The sequence below is a fragment of the Phodopus roborovskii genome, unplaced genomic scaffold, assembly GCF_943737965.1.
Source record: "Phodopus roborovskii unplaced genomic scaffold, PHOROB, whole genome shotgun sequence".
Classification (NCBI taxonomy): domain Eukaryota; kingdom Metazoa; phylum Chordata; class Mammalia; order Rodentia; family Cricetidae; genus Phodopus; species Phodopus roborovskii.
In genome coordinates this window covers 1,890,805-1,908,161 of record NW_026125264.1, presented here as the reverse complement: position 1 = coordinate 1,908,161, position 17,357 = coordinate 1,890,805, and the positions used below count along the sequence as shown (strand labels likewise).

Genomic DNA, 17,357 nt, shown 5'->3' with positions numbered 1-17,357 from the left:
ATAAACCCTTTCCTTCCCAAGTTGCTTTTGGTCATGGTGCTTTATCAAAGCAACAGAGATCTTAACTCAGATACCTTATACCAGGCTAGCATTGAATTCACATAGCTGAGGATGACCCTGAACTTCAGACCCTCTGCTTCTCTCTCTCAGGTTCTAGGACTAAAGGTGTTTGCCATCACTTGGCTTACATGGTGCTTAGGGTTTCGAGCATGTTTGAACATGCCAACTGAACTACATTCCCAGCCTTAGATCATTAGCTTCTTAAAATTTTAATATAATTTAATTTTTATTACTGTGTACATTCTTGTCCACATGTTTATATGTTCACATAAATAAAGGTGCCCACAGAGGCCAATCAAGGATTCTGAGTCCCCTAAGGACTGAGTTCTAGTGGTTTTGAGCTATCCTGGCTTATTCTGAAAGAGCCACAGGAAGACCTTTAGCCTCTTGTGGTTGGAAACTTGTTGGAGCACTGGACTGAGGGAGCCTGGGAGCCCAATGTCAACCCAGCAGCTTCTTCTACAATGAGAGGGGACTATGTTTGGGGCTTGAGGGACCAGAGCCAGAGTATAGTAGGAATTGTGTTGGTTATCCATGCCTCTGAATCACATGCATCGTGCTTGGCTCTTCCCAGAGCCAGCCTCCTGACTCACTGCCAGTTTCACATCTAGTCTTGTGTCCTAGCTTGGCCCACAATGCTTGGCATGTTGCCACAGGCCTGCACACTCTCTCCTCTGGCTCTTCTGCCACCAGTGAGGTTTGGGAAGGAGGCCTCAGTTTCCCCCAATTCAGAAGCGAGACACTTTAGTGGTGTGGATGATGGTGAGCCCTCCATGGGCACCCAAATCCATGTGCATGTCATATACATATAAATACACACACACAAAATCTTTTAAAAATCCTATAAAAAATAGTTCAAGCATGCTGGACTTCCTTTCTCTGAAATTCTTTCCTTTGGCTTCAAAACTAAGCATTTGAAGTTGTAGTTCAACATTTTTTTTTTTCTATATCAGTATTCATTGACTAACCTTGTCTGTCAGATCTTACATCTTTATCTACTTCATTTATTTTACTGATCTAGGTTTTTTGATTTGTTTTTTTTTATTCTTAAGAAAAGTAACACACCAGGTTTGGCAGTGCAGGCTTATCATAATTTCTTTGCCTCTTGCAGGATATGGTTAATGTTGTACATATGAGAGAACGATCAAGCAGAAGAGTCCAGAGCAGAGAGAGGAAAAAGACTAGACATGGCCAGGGTTAGGGAAGTAAGAGAGTGGAAGAGAATAGTGGATATAGTAAGACAGCAAGAGATAGAGAGAGACTAGGGCATAGGGAAAGCGTAAGAGATTAAGAGAGAGGAAGCGAGAGTAAGATAGATGGAGAATAGTGAGAATAGCCAGGTTATGAGAAGGATGAGTGTCTGGGAGAGGGAAGCCTATGAGCTGCAGGGATTTTAGGGTAGAGGAGGTGGTGATAAAGGCCAGGATGCTGGCATGGACTTTGGAATGTGTAATGGGTAATTGTGATACCAAGGGAGCTGGAGGCCAGTGTGGGCTTTGATATGCTGATAGATGCCACTGGTAGCCATATGTCCCTTTTGCCAGAGGTGAGGGGAATGACTCCCTTTGGCAGATGGAAACTGGTTTCATAAGTTCCTGAGGAATGCTGGCTTTTATCTGATCACTAGAAACCCTCCTACAATTCAGTTTGAGCTCATTCTTGTATATTTGGACTGCCTGTGAGAACCATCATTCCAGCCTTGTTAATGATAAGGTACAACACAGCAGTTACAGCTTCTCAACTGGGAAGGTCATTGTGGTGGTACAGGAAGGCTGCAGTGTGGGTCAAAGTCTGGGACTGGATAGGAGCTAGAGACCCAAGGGAAACCAAAGAATAGACTTGGAGTCAGCCCCTGGAGGCCAGAGTTTACAGACCAGTCCCCTTTCACATCAGTTTTCAGCCAGTCCAGCACTTTCCAGTTCTGCAGGACCACTTGGGGATAATCTGGTGAAGGGGATTTTGGAGCAGTTTGTAGGCTGTAGTTGATTGCTGGATGGTATCTGTCATCTGAGTGGAAATTTGCTGGGACAGATATAGACTAGGGACAGAAGGTAAAGTTAAGGAGCTTAGGGGAAAATATTTATCTTGGGTGTACACGTGACTCTCCCAGACCTTTGGTCGTTGTAGTTGGAGGGTTGTGAATAAGCCCCAAGGCCAGGGAAAGGAAGGAGCACATCCTCAGGGATAAGCAGTAGGCAGGAAAGTCTAAGCTGTTGACTGACAGGAGTACTTATCAGTCAAGGGATCCCAGAGTCTGACCTGTGACAGGTGGATCCAAGTCTTGACTCCCTGAAGTTTACAAGAAGAGATAAAAGTTTTAGATATATTAGCATGGCCACCATCAGTAGTTTGCATTGATACCCTCATTGTATAGAAGATAACAAGCATCTGTAAACAGCTGGAGTAGACTCATGCTTTGAGCCATGGCGAAACAAAGCCTGAGAAGTTACCAACAGGATGTAGCATGTCTGGATGTGTATAGATTGGACAGAGGTATTTTCAGCACGAGAAACACTTTAAGTTTATATTGGGGAAATAAGAAAATGTCAAGCCTGAAACTATGATAATAGTAGCTAGTGCTATACCAATTAACAGCTTATCTGAAACTCATTGATTACTGTGTTAAACTGTATTAAAACTTTGAACTTTTTTTTTCTTTTTTTTTTTTTTCTAGACAGGATTTCTCTGTATTGCTTTGGAGCCTGTCCTGGAACTCGCTCTGTAACCCGGCTGGCCTCAAAGTCACAGAGATCTGCCTGCCTCTGCCTCCTGAGTGCTGGGATTAAATGCGTGCACCACTAACACCTGGCCTAACTTTTGAAGTTTTAACATCATATGCAATATCTCTAAATCTCATTTGTACAAATCTTAAATCACTTCCTCAGACCTTAACAACTTGCATTAATTTTAATTTTTAAAATGACTTACTTTTTAAAATTTTTTTCTGTGCATTGTTGTGTCTGTGTGACCATATAACTCCGGATCCCTTGGAACTGGAATTGAAGATAATTGTGAGGTGCCATGTGGGTTCTGGGAATTGATCTTTGGGAATTGTGAGGTACCATGTGGGTTCTGGGAATTGATCCTTTGAAAGAACAGCCAGTGCTGAGCCATCTCTCCAGCTCTGAACTTGCATAAACTTTAAATTTTTTCTTTTCCTTTCATCTGGAAACATCCACTCATTTACCATGAGGCACAGGTGTTGTAATCCAGGAAAACCTGGCCCTGTCCTTTGGGAATCTGGCACAGTGCCCCCTCTGTGCATTGCAGGCCTTTGCACCCTGGCTCTTTAAGAGGAAAACTCCACCCACTTCCCTCTCCTGTCATTTCTCTGAGGAGGCATCTTCTGTCTCTGTGTCTCTCTTTCTTCTCTCTTTCCTTCCTTTATTTCTTAACCCCCCCCTGCCATAAACTCTCCACATAATGTCTACAGGTATCTTTCTGTTTCCCACAAAATGTACAGATCTGATACTTTGATTAAAGTTTTAGGATACAAACTTTAAACATTAAAAACTCAGTAGTGGATTGTTGAAACCAGGAGAGCAAAACATAAGTAAAGGCTTAAAAATATGTAATTATAGGCAAGAACTTTCTGAAGAGAACCCCAGCAGCACAGAGATTAGCCCCAAGAATTGACAAATGGGATTACATAAAATTAAAAAGCTCCTGTATGTCAAGCCATCAGTAGAGCATAAATACAGCTAACAGACTGGAACTTGCTATGTAGACCAGTCTGGCCTTGAACTCATCCACCAGTGTCTGTCTCCTGAGTGCTGGGGTTAAAGGCGTGTACCACCATGCCCAGCCTTTTTCTTGATGTTGATTGGTATGTTTATTCCACTATGATGTGATAAGAAAAATAAATAAGTGTTTTTTGGTCTTATGACTTGTTTTAGGTCCTAAAATGTGATCTACAGCAGTAGGGAGAAATATTTTGTGGGTGCCTGTTGTGTTCATCCGATCTATGATTTAGATTAACTCTGAAATTTCTTTGTTGATTTTTTTGTCTGCTCTACCTGTTGAGAGTTATGTTTGTATCTAGACCTGTCTCTTATGTCCAGTAGTGTTTGTTTTATGGTGAATAGGTATCCCAGTGTTTGTTACATGTATATTTGCAATTGCATTTTCTTGGTAGACTATCCCCTTTAGTAATAATACAAAGTCTCTTTTGTCTTTTCTAACTACTTTTGTTTTGAAATCTACCTTGTCAGATGGGAGTCTAGTATTCCTGCATGTTTTGGGCTTCCATGTGCTTGGCATCTTAATTTCTATCCTGTCTTAGTTAAGGTTTTCAGTGCTGTGAAGGGACAGCATGACTGCACCAGCTCTTATAAGGAAAACATTTAATTGGGGTGCCTCACTTACAGCTTCAGAGGTTCAGTCATTATCATTGTGGTGGGGAGCATGGAAGCATGTAGGCAGATGTGGTGCTGGGGCTGAGAGTCCTACATCTGGCAGGCAACAGGAAGTTGACTGAACAGTCACACTGAGGGAAGCTTGAGCAAGGAGACCCTTAAAGCCCACCCCCACAGTGACACACTTCCTCCAACAAGGCCATACCTCTTAATAGTGCTACTCCCTTTGGGGGCCATTTTCCCATATAGCCTCTCCCTTTCAGTCTCTGTGTGTCTTTGCTGGTGAGATGGTTCTTGTAGACCAAAAGCAACTAGGTAGACTAAGGTGGCCTCAAACTCATAGAGATCTGCCTGCCTCTACCTCCTGAGAGTGTGTGTGTGTGTGTCATCATACCTGGCGTCAGTGGGCTATCTTTAAAAAGTGTAAAAGTAGGAGGGAGGTATGTTGGAAAGTAGAAGGGTTCCAGAAGGAGTGGGAGGAGCAAAAGAGAGAGGAATTTGGGTATGTATGAATGTGACCAAAATACACTATATTCATGTATGAAATTGCCAAAGAATAAATAAAAAATTTTAATAATAATAATAAGGCCAGCTTGGAATAGCAATTGCCTTCTTTATAGAAACTAATTCTTTTTTTTTTTTTTTTTTTTTTTTTTTTTTGAGATAGGGTCTCATTATGTAGCTCTGACTGTCTGGACCTTACTATGTAGACGAGGCTGGCCTTAAACTCACAGAGATCTTTCTGCCTCTGTCTCCCAAATGCTGGGATTAAAGGGGTGTGTCACCATGCCCAGCTGGAAACTAATTCTTAATTAGGTTTCTCCTTAGATGGCTTAATGAAGTTTCTACTATAGTCAGAAGATACTGCTAGTTTCTGAGATAAGATAAAAGAGTTCAAGGTGGGCTGGTGAGATGGCTCAGTGGGTAAATGCACTTGTCCTCTGACATTCACATGGCCATTTTGCTGTAAATACATTTAAGAGAGAATGAGTTAGTTCTCCATGTCACATTGAGAGAGTAACAGTGTTGTTCTTTAGTTACAGTTATAGGAATAAAAGCTGGAGAAGGGGTGGGAGGTGGTCCCTGGTGAGGGTCCAGGTCAGTGAGGTCCCAAGGTAAGGGACCACGGGGGAGAGCATACCAGGTTGCATAGCCAGTGCTGGTGACCCAGGTAGGAGCTTACATGAGGAACTTATTTAGAAAGGGGAGCGAGGGAAGGGAAGAGACATAGAGGTACCGGGAACAGAAGAGGAGAGAGGGGGAGAGAGTGGAGGGAAGAGAAGAAGGGGGGGGTAGCTGGTGGCCAACCAAAAGCAGGAGAGAGAGAGAGAGAGCAAAAGAGAGAGAGGAAGAGAGAGAGAGCAAAAAGGAGAGTGTCTTTTCTTTTAAAGGGGTCCTCTACACCTGCCTGCAGACTAGGACTCATGGAACCCTGGGCTGACCAGAGTACTGCCTGAGTGCATTCTACCAGGTGACAGGGGCAGGCCAGCGTAATGCCTGAATCCTTACAAATAGGACTTGGAAAACTTGAGATGAGTGAGGCAAACTCATGTGTCTTCTTCCATACACTATGGTATCAGGAGCCACTGTAGCTATGTACTGAGGGCAGTAATTAACAGCAACAAAAAGACACCATTCCCTGCCTTCACTTAGCTCACAGACCTTCAATTCTTGCCAGGAAGCAAGGAGCATCTTGGGAGACTGGGGCATCAGCTGTCTAGGTCCTTTAGTAATGTGTAGCAGTGGCCAGAGGAAGCCACTGCTGAGTTAGGCCCACCCCTCTTGTGCAGATCATTTTTCTACAGACAAGGCCTCGCCTGCCACACACAGCTGCCATGCTGAGCAGCTGCATCAATGGCTTCATCTATGCCTGGTCCATCCATGGGAATGGAGGTCTGTTGGGGAAGTTCCCTGTTGGCCTTGAAGAGAATGGGAATATTGTGGGTGCCATGACCACTGATGAACATGACTGGATCCTCATCACAGGGGACAGTGGAGGAAATATCAAGGTGAGAAGGGACTGGAACAGTCTAGCTTTTGTCCATTTCTGTGCTGCCTGTGGCCCTGATCTACCTCCTGCTCCCACTGGGTCCTGGTTTCACTGGAGAAGGTGGTAGGGGAAAGGTAAGTTACTTAGGAGTCTTCTGCTCTGCCATGGTCAGTGAAATGAACCAGGACTTGTTGAAATGGTCTCTCCAAGCTGCTCCCCTCCTCCCCCCAGTGGATCCCATTATCCATTACTGTCACCCTACAACTCCCACACCTGCCAGCCGGTGTCTCATCTCTGAACAGATGTCTCATAGTTGATTTTGTGATCTTTGGTGAGACATGAGGCATGGGTGCCTTGTCCATCTAAGCCACTCAAAAACCCTCTGCCTGCTAACCAAGGGGTCTGGCTTAGAAGACCCTATGGCCTTGTAACATGAAAAATAAAAGATCCAGAGACAAATATTGGTGTTCAAGCTTCAAGCTGAAGATCAGAAAAGCAAAGCAGCAGACCAGTAGCTCTTACCTCTACCTCAGGCTGAAAGGGCTGTCCTGTCCTCAGCGTGGCTGGAGAATAAGTCTCTGAGACTGACTTTGCTTCTTTCTTACATTCCTCTGTCCACTCAGTTATCTCATTCCTGTCTCCCTCCCCTAGTGCTGGGATTAAAGGCCTGTGATCCCAAGTGCTGAGATCACCTTTGTGTGAGTTGTTTCTCTTTAGACTGGATCAATTTTGTGTAGCTCAGTGTGGCCTTGAACTAACAGAGATCCATTTAATGCCTTTGTCTCCAGAGTCCTGGGATACCACCACTGCCTGGCCTCTATGGCTTGCAGCTAGCTTTGCATTTTGATCCCCAGTTGCTTTATTAAGCATAATCATAAACAATGTATCACCACAATTCTCCTTTTTTGTCTCATACAAAAAGAAAAACTATAAGTAATATAAGAAAAACTATACACAATAAATATATACAACATATACAGGCAATAAGTCAACAATGTCTAGTCCAGTTGCATTTGGCAAATTCAGAGAAAATACTCAATTGTTTATCCTATTTTTGTGAGTCCAAAGTCTTGCACCTAATTTGCTTTCTATTCTAATGTGCATTATCAAACCATCTTTCAGTGTCTCTCAACCTTTTTCATTTTACATATCTTTAGTGTGTTTCTTTTCTGAGTCTGGAAAACAATGAAAATTATAACTCCCTCAGAGACCCAAGACAGAAATAATATTAACTGAGTAAACAGGAAGTGCAAGCAAACAACTTCCAAAAAAAAAAAAATGTGAGAAATGATGGAAACAGCTGGCTGGCTGGACAGTCACCCAAGGTTTCTCTACAACATTGAGGCATCCATCTTTGGCCTATAGACCTAGCATGTCTGACAGATTTTTCTGTGAAGCAGGATAGTCTGAAGGACTGTCCTGCCTTGTCTTGGCAAGGTTTTAAGTCACTCTTTTTTGTGTCCTGTTTGTCCAATTTGGACAGCACACTGCCAGCAGTTGAGGCAAGGGCACTTTCTTGCCCAGTGGTTTACCTTTGCCACAAAGAAAGTAAACTCCATGTGGAGTTCCTTTGATGCCCATCATCTTCTCTGAAGTAGACTGGTAGTGTCAGGAGCAGACATCTCATTGTCACAAAAAAAAAAAAGAACCTATGTTATTAAAACATCTTAAATGCCATTTTCTATAGATCTCTGAAGTATTTGAAGATGACCTGTCTTTCTAAACTATATCTGTTGACCTTGAAAACATACCTAATGTGACTATAAGTCTGATTGTAATAGGTGACTGATTACTAACCTACATTTTCCTTATTATCTTATATAGCTGGTAATAACTTTCAAGGACTAAAAATTTGCATTACATTGTTAAATTAAAAATATATGTACAGTATGATTTAACAAAATTAATCTTAAATTTGTATCAATATACAATATTTATATACAATATACAGAAGTCCAATCAAATGTAAAATATTTAAAACTAGTAGTTGCTTTTTAAAACTAGATTCAGTAATCTACCTTTTTATCTTATCATCTCTATATAGCCCCTCTGTAGTGAGTAGTTTTTTACCTCAGAAGTATAAGAATGAATCACTCCCAAAGCTCAAAGGAACAGTGTGGGGAGAACCCACAGTATGTTCTGGGGTTGGGGCCAGGGCCACTAACTCACACTTTGTACCTAGATCTGGGACATCAAGGATTACTGCTTATTTGTTGGCCAGAGACCACTCCAACCCAGTGGGATCAAGAACTCTACTGAAGGGGAGAATAAGTTCCGGTTCTTAATCCCTAAACAGCTCCAGACCTGCTCCCTGCACTACATCCCTGCGAAGGAGAAGGAGGTAGGAATTCGGCAGGAGGGTTGCTCGGGAAAGTTCCACTGAGGAGCAAGGACTGAGGTTTTCCATGGTCATTATGAGTCTTCATGCTTTATGGTGTCTGGCCTATATGGAAAAATGTGTTAGTCAGATGTCCTCATTACTACAGGTGACAAGGGCCAAGTAAGCCCACAGGTATTCATCACACATGTATACACAGCAGTGTGCTCACCATCCCCTTCCCACACGTGTTGACCTTTACAGTGAGCACCCTAGAGTCACAAGTTTAAAGTTGAAATATTATGTACTCTTTCAAGTAGTCAATGCTTATACATGGTTCAAAGTACTTGGTGGTTGCCCCAGGGTCTCATGAAATCAAGTGTCTTTTCTTTAGTTGCCAAGGGGGGGGGGGAGGAAATGACAGAGTGATGTCACTATATCCTCACTAGGATGACCAAAACCAAAAAGGCACAAGCCGAAGTCTTCAGGGATGCAGACCAACTGGAACAGCCACCTTGGGCAGGCATTGGCAACTAGTACAGCTGCTTTGGGGCATTATTTGAAATAACTACCTAACTTGAGCATGTATACCCTTCCACCCAGCAGTTCCACTCTAAGCTTACACCCAGAAGTTCATGTAAAACATGGGAAGAAGGTTGAGAGAATTACCATTGATAATGGCTGCACACAGGGAACACCCACACACTCATCAGCCTGGGCTGGACCCACACTGTGGGTTTCATACACGGATCACATCTACTCACAAAATCAGTGATTCTTCAGAATGTTGAGCCAAGTCAAACCCCAAGCATGTACATTGTGTGCTGAATCATAACAGTAGAAAAACCGAGCCTGCCTGTCAGAAGCGATAATGCTTGCTGGGTTGGGGAGTGGAATCTTGAGGCGTTGTCAGGGCTGACAGTAAAATGCCTCATCATGTGTGTCTGATTATACATTTGTGTTTAGTTTGTGTATTTATGTTTAAATACATTTACTATACATATGATTTTTTATGTGTTCATGATACGTAATGAAAGTTTTAAAAGTGCTCAGGCAATGTAGAGAGGCCCCGGTCCCTTGTGAGGCACAATTCTTCCCTGAAGAGGCCTCTGTTAGTGACTTCTTGCTATTCTGGTGTTGCTTACCTGAGTGTGCATGCGGACAGTTATTTTTACCTGAAGCTGTGGTGGCAGCACTTCCTTGCTTTTCTCACTCCATAATGTATTTTAGGAATCTTTCTAGAGCTGTATAGCAAGCCATAGGCTATGTTATTAATACAGTCCCTCTCAAGGGGAAAATTGCTTTGTTTTAATCTTAAAAGTGAATCTTAGTAGCGAGTGCTATTTCACATGTGTGTTAGCATGTCTGAAGGATACATTCCCAAAGGTGGGGTCCCAAAGGGTTCCATATATTTGCGATTTTGTTATTCATCTTACAACCATCAGCATTTTGAGTGGAGGTCCATCTATGTAGTTCAAGCTGGCCTCAAAGTCACCATCCTCTTGCTTCAGCCTCCTAGTTCTGGGTTTACAGGGCTGCACTGCATACTGGCTGCTTATGTGCCTTTTGATGCTCCGAGAAAATGTGTCATGCTTTAGCATGAAGAAATTGCACTGCACCTATGTATGCTGGGAATTGGTCCCTCATGGATTCAGTACATGAGGAATATCGATGTTAACACAACCACGACAGTACTGACTGATGTTTGCTTAGAGCGTGCTGTAGTGTCATGTCGTGTGCCCTTGATCTCATCAGAGGCTCTGGGGAGTGATACTTTGCAGATGAGGGGGGGTGGAGCGGAGGTGCCAACACTCACATCTAAGCCTATGGAGCTGCTGGCACTGGGTTTGAGATTAAAACCAATCTGTCAGCTTCAGAACCTGCTCACGCCTGTGTGCATTATGATGAGGCATTTAAAAGAGATTACGATAGTGTTTTGCCCAAGTGGATCATCATCAAATTAATATTGCTTTATCTGAAAAATCAAAATTATACATATTTATAGGGTACAGTGAAGCATGCGTTTACAAAGGAGAATGACAGTTAATTAGCATATTCATCACCTTGCTTGCTTATTTTCATGGGAAGACATTTGAAATTTATTCTTGGTTACTTTGAAGAGTATATTGAGTATAGTCTTGGCTATTTTAAGCATGAGGCATTTCATTATTGTACTTATACAGTAAATTTTAAAACTTATGTCTTCTGTCCAACTGAAACTTTGTACCCTCTTTTCCTATTATACTTTAATTAATTTTTAGTTGGCATACAAAATAAGTTTCATGACATTTTCCCACATGATTATTACCATACTTTGCTCATATTGCAGCCTATTAACCATCTCATCCATCCTCTCTCCCCCAATTGCTGGTCTTTTACACCAAAGTCCTCCTTCTATTGTTTTCATGTCATATTTAATGCATTTATGTGCATATGCGTAAGTATACATGCACATTTTTAAAGATTCCAATACATAGAATCCCCATCATTCTGTATATACACGAGGTCATGTGGTATTTGACTTTTATGACAAATGACAGCTTTTCTTTCTTTCATCTATCATCTATCTATCTATCATCTATCTATCTATCTATCTATCTATCTATCTATCTATCTATCTATTGTCTGTCTGCCTATCTATATGGTTTTCAAGACAGGGTTTCTCTGTGTAGCCCTGGCTGTCCTAGAACTCGCTCTGTAGACCTGGCTGGCCTGGAACTCACAGAGTGCCTCTACGTCCTGAGTTCTGGGACTAAAGGTGCACCACCATTGCCCAGCTCTAATTTATTACTGTAAAAAAGAGAAGCGGTCAAAATCTAAGGAAGACATGAAACTGACTCAATAAGAGATAGAACATCTGGGGACATGGGCCATCTGAGTAAAGCACATAAAGGGATGAGTTAGCAATGGACCATCTCACAGAGGAATGCTGAGGCACAAATGCCTTTGCTGGTGAATTCCACCGAATATTGAAAATGTAAATGACAGCTCTGCACAAAATCTTCTAAGAGTTTTCTGTGAGGCCAGGATTACTTTGATAGTAATTTTGATCCCAGAATAGGCCTCATGAGACCTTGTCCCCCAAAACTTAAAAGCCAAAACCAAAAAACCAACCAACCAAACCAAACAATGCCCCAAACCAAAACCAAAACAAAACAAAAAAGTCAAAACCTCTTAGCGTTTATTTTAGTTTCAGATGTGATAATGGCTGGTTTTCTTTTGACAGCCCACTGTGTTTGTGTTTGAGCCACACTTCCTGACACTATTTTCATCTGTGCTTTGGATGGTTTCTGAGCTTTCTGCTGTCTTTCACTGTTGGGTTATAGTTTGCAGGTCTAACTTTACTATTCCTGACTGTTCCTTCCTCAGCCTTGTTTGAGCTCAAAAAGGTTGGGGCTGTGGAGACAGCTCAATGGATACAGCACTTGTTGCCCAAATGTGGGGACTGGAGTTTGAATCCTAGACCTATTTAACAGCTGGACAGACATGGCATGGGCCAGAGGCTGGGGATTGCTGGGACAAACTGGCTCGCTAGACCAGCTGGGATTAGCAAACTGGGTTCAACAAGAGATCCTGAGAGATCAAGGAGGACACCTGAGGTCAACTTCATGCCTCCACCTGCATCATATACATGCATGTGCATATGTATACATGTGGGCCGAACACAGGCAGACATGCATATACATGTACACATGGCACACACACACACACACACACACACACACACACACACACACACACGGTCCTGGTCACTTCCCAGTTATATAGAGTTCTTTTCTCTTACAGTGTAATGTTCTTCCTACTGTGATGTGGCACCAGCCACCTCTTGCAGCCTGTTCTTCCAGTGCTCAGCTGGGTTGGAAGACATACGTGCTTATGTTCTTGTCCCATTACTTTCCGGCTCTGTGACCTCAGGCTGATTTCTGAATATCTCTGGTTCTGTCTTCCCAGTAAAGTGGTGAACATGCTCTATGGCATAAGAGGTTGTGGGGCTCCAATGAGATGGTCTGTGTAGAGGCAAATGGAAAATGATTCTGATGGTTTTAACGAAGGGGCCCACAAGGCCAGAGAAGTGCTGAGACCTACCAAAGGTCAGCCGCAGCAGGTAGTTAGTTCATTGGCTGATGTCCAGGTACCCTCCCCCCAACTCTGCTGCTCTGGAGTCTGAGTGATAGCTTGGTGTAAGTCACCCTCTACTGCCCCCTACAGGTTGTGGAAGGCCAGACCATTTCTCTGGTTCCCCCACCACTTCTGATTACCTGGAATAGCCACCTGGAGAGCTTGACAGATATCCTGTATGTGGACACCTTCCAGCTGATTGTCAGTGCCAGTGAGGATGGGGACGTCAAGGCTTGGAAACTCTCTGGTGATACCATAGGTATGCGTACTGCCGAAACATGGCCTTTCCTGTCCCTGTCCCTGATGGAACACATCCTGGTGCTACCCTAACGCCCAGCCTGAGGGGAGAAGGCTCTTGCAGCTGCTCAGAGAACCTTGCAGGATGTGAATCAGTCTGGTTGTCCACTATCCATCAACTGTCTTCCATGCATTCACTTGTCCACCTAGCTTTGCTTGTCTTGGTGAGTTTTAGAAAATTGTATACCTGGTAAGCTCTGTTCTTTTTTTTTTCTTCTTCTTCTTTTTTGTCCTGATGTCATACAAAGAAAAGCTCAGAAGCTCAAAGCATTCCACTTTGAATTTTCAGAGTATATATCTATCGGTCTGTACAGCCCACACTGGGAAGCAGACACCCCTGGGTGTCCCTTACCTCTACCTTGGCTGCTATGTGTGTGTGCTACAATTATTTCTTTACTGAGGGAGGCACATGCCATGGAATGCATGCAGAAGTCAGAATACAACTGTGGGAGGTGGCTCTCTCCTTCTACTGTGTCTCTGGAGTGGAACTCAGATAGGTAGGCTTGGTGGCAACTGCCTGCGCCCACTGAGCCAGCTCGTCAGGCCCTGGCATCTTCTTCTTCTTCTGTGTATGTGTAGGTGTGGTGTATATACAGGTCTGTACAGGTGTGTGCGTATGTGTTTGTGGGTACTCACATGTGCATGTGTGCACTCACTTGTATAGGCCAGAGGTCAACATTGTGCCTTCTGCAATCACTCTCCACCTTATTTCTTTTGATACATACAGGGTCTCTAACTGGACCCAGAGCTCACTGATGTGGTTAGGTTGGCTGAACAGTGAGTTTGAGGGATTCATCTGTCTCCATATGCCTCAGCATGGAGGTCCACGCCCCAGCATGGAGGTCCATGCCTCAGCATGGAGGTGTGCACAGTGCCCTGGCTTTCAGTCTTCAGGCTTCTGTAACAGACACTTTACCAGCTGAGACATCTCTCTGGACCCTGTATTTTTTTTTTTTATGACAGCCTTTCACTATGATAGCCCAGGCTGGCCTTGAACTCTCAATCCCTTTTCTTGTCTTCTCCAGTGCTGGGTCCCAGGTGGGGCCACTATCCCTGCCCTGGTTTCTAAGCTCTGATTGTTTCTTCGCTTTGTACATATGAGATCATGTGATGAGATTTGCTTTGTTTCTGTTTTCTTTCTCTAAACTGTCCAGCTGTGAAGTTTATCCACAGCAAATACCATGCTTACTTAACCCATGTTACTTTTTCTAGCTATTTTACATGATTGAGAATAATACTCCTATAGCCTCCTAGAAACAGTCTTGTAACATTTTTAAAATAAACATGGTAGGTACCTATATTGTATGTACCTAGAGGTTATTCTTAATCAATGATATATATGTTTTCTCCTCAGCTCCAGCTGATATTGCCCTGTGGTCTTTTGAAGTGGTTCCAAATTTTTGTTCTTTCACCAGCCAAGAATAAAAACTCTTTGTCCCAGCACTTTGCTAAGTCAGGTACACTTACTCAGATCCCTGAACTCTTATCCTGCAGTGTCTCCCTTCTTCTCAGTCCTGGTCTCCACTTTCTGTCTATGAGCCTGACTATTTTAGGCACCATATAGTCATGGGGTTATGCAGTTTGCCTTCTGTCTGGCTCATGTCACTGGGCTTTGTGTTTTCAAGGTTCATCTGTTTTCATAGTCACCGAATTCCCTTCTTTTCTAAGGCTGAAGAGCATTCCATTACAGGCATGTTGTCTGAATCCATCTGTCAATCCATGCTTTGGCTGTTTACATGTTTTGGCTACTGGCAATATTAAGACTGAAGGTAGTGGCAAATGATCCTATTTTCAGTCTGTGTGTGTGTGTGTGTGTGTGAGAGAGAGAGAGAGAGAGAGAGAGAGAGAGAGAGAGAGAAAGAGAGAGAGAGAAAGAGAGAGAGAGAAAGAGAGAGAAAGAGAGAGTAAAAAGGGGGGTCTTACTATTCTTCTGTCTCTGCCACCCATGTGGGTTAACCACATACTTTCAATTCTTTTAGGAAAATAACCAGAAGTGGGTGGCTGGGTCGAATGGAAGTCTCAATTTCAACTTTGAGGAATGAATGCCATACTGCTTCCTAGAGTAGTTACCCAGGTTTATATTTCTGCAAGGATTCTGATCGCTCTTCATGTTCCCTGATGCAGAGAGATGTACCCTTCTGATAACAGCCCCTCTAATGAGTGTGAGGTGTATTCCTGTTCCCTGTGTAGAGGTGCTGAGCATCTTCCTACAGCCTGCTGGCCATATCTCATTTGGATAGATGTCTATTCAAGTCTTTTGTCCATTTTAAATCAGGTCTTTCTGCTATCAGTCTGCAAGAGTTATATGTTTCAGTGGTTAGCTTGGCCCGTGTTAGATATATGGTAAGGTATCTTTCCCCTTCCATAGGCTTTTCTAGATCTCTGCTTGTCTATTTTTGCTTTTGTTGTTTATGCTTTTGGTGTCCTGGCCAAGGAGTCATTACCAAGACCAATGTTAAAGACTTTCCCTGGTTGTTTTCTTGGCTTGCTAAGATGTCTTCTTGTGTGATGCATGCGTTCATGGACGTGCACATGTGAGTGCATGCATGTTGAGATGTCTTTTGAAATAGACTCTTTTATTGGACTGGACAAGGCTGGCAGGCCGGCAAATCCCAGGGGTCTGCCTACCTCAGCCTTGCCATTGCTGGTAGGGTTCTGCACTGACTCTGGGGATTGAACTTGGGTCCTCATGCTGATACAGTGGACAATGACTTTATTGATGAAGCTGTCTCCATGAATAGGTGGAGGGGTTTTTCATTTCTGTTCACCAAGCAGTTTTCTTTCTGTGGCATTGTTGTCTGACTTTGGTATCAGAGCAATGTCAGCTACACAAGTTCCTTAGACTCTTTTGCTGTTTTCCTCTTTTCCCTGCACAGAGTTAGGGGACCAGTCTGCCTCAGGACAGGGGTCTTAGGAGACTTTGAGATAAACATGCTTGAGTTACAACTAGGGAGGGGGTGTTACACAGCTGGGGTGAATCACCCTGCTTCTGAAGCCAACTTCTTGGTGAGCTCAAAATGACAGTTTGCCCAGCACTCAGTGGCAGGAGGATCTCTGTGAGTTCAAGGCCAGCCTGGTCTACAGAGCTAGTTCCAGGACAGGCTCCAAAGCAATACAGAGAAACCCTGTTTTGAAAATCAATCAATCAATCAATCAATCAATCAATCAATCAATCAATCAATCAATCAAACAAAAGGCAGTTTACCATATACATTTTAAAAGCAGAACACAATGTGATTTTTCTGGATGTTGTGTAATTGATTTATAAAGATTGAGTTGGTATTATTTTCCCTGAATTTGTGTTTTCTCACCTCATTCGGCTGGGTCTGAGCTGGGACTGATTTAGGTGGACTCAATTTACCTCATCTTTGGGTATGTCAAAGCAGAGATGCCCTGGCTTCTTGGGAGGCCCTCTCCCTTGATCTCATTCTAGCCCAACCCTATAACCCCTAGTGCTCAGCACATGCCTCACAGGACTTCTGCAGGGATCGAAGGAGCTCCCTGGCTCCACAGTTGTATCCTTCTGCCTAGGCCAAGCTTGATTCTTACACCCTAGACCCATACCAGGAACTCCCGGAGAAGCAAGTGACTCCCAGACTAGGGTTTCTTGCAAAGTCTTTCCCGTCTGTCACTTTAGTTGCTCTCTTATTGGCTGCTGGAGCTCTTTGGTGATTTCTCCAAAATGGGATTTTACAACCTGTATCTTTTCTTTCTCTTAATTTCATAATTTCATAGCTGGAGAATGGCTATTATTTATTTATTTATTGTGTGTGTGTGTGTGTGTGTGTGTGTGTGTGTGTGTGGTGGTTTCATGAATGGCATGTTATGCCTGTACCACTGCACACACATGGAAGCCAGAATTCGCAGAAATTGGTTCTCTGTGTACCACCTATGTTCTGGGGCTGAATTCAGGTCATCCATGCCAGGACCAGAGCAGGACACTGATTTCTCTGTCTTCTGCTCACCTAGATAGATCCCAGTCATTTTATGCCCTTGTCATTTCACACATGAGCTGCTGGGAGCCTGAATAGGGGTCACTGGGCCCTCATCACAGCATTCTTCCCGTTTCAATCTACACATGGTGCAGGGTGCTTTAGGCATAAGCTCCAAGCACCTGCTAGTATGGGAGTCTGGCAAATCTAGATATTTGGTTGTGTAGCCAGTATAATGCCTGGCATATGGCAGGCACTGCATGTTTGGGTGAGTGGGTGGGTGGCGC

General features: G+C 43.4%; 1 protein-coding gene across 1 annotated transcript in view; it reads left to right on the top strand.

Annotated features, from left to right (window-relative positions):
* Efcab8 (EF-hand calcium binding domain 8) overlaps nucleotides 1-17,357 on the top strand; it is a 62,591-nt gene that overhangs the window by 42,135 nt on the left and 3,099 nt on the right. The window contains exons 21-23 of the mRNA XM_051192938.1: nucleotides 6,206-6,424; nucleotides 8,588-8,746; nucleotides 12,932-13,100. Of these exons, the coding sequence (XP_051048895.1) occupies nucleotides 6,206-6,424; nucleotides 8,588-8,746; nucleotides 12,932-13,100 (547 nt within the window). The remainder of the gene's footprint in view (nucleotides 1-6,205; nucleotides 6,425-8,587; nucleotides 8,747-12,931; nucleotides 13,101-17,357) is intronic.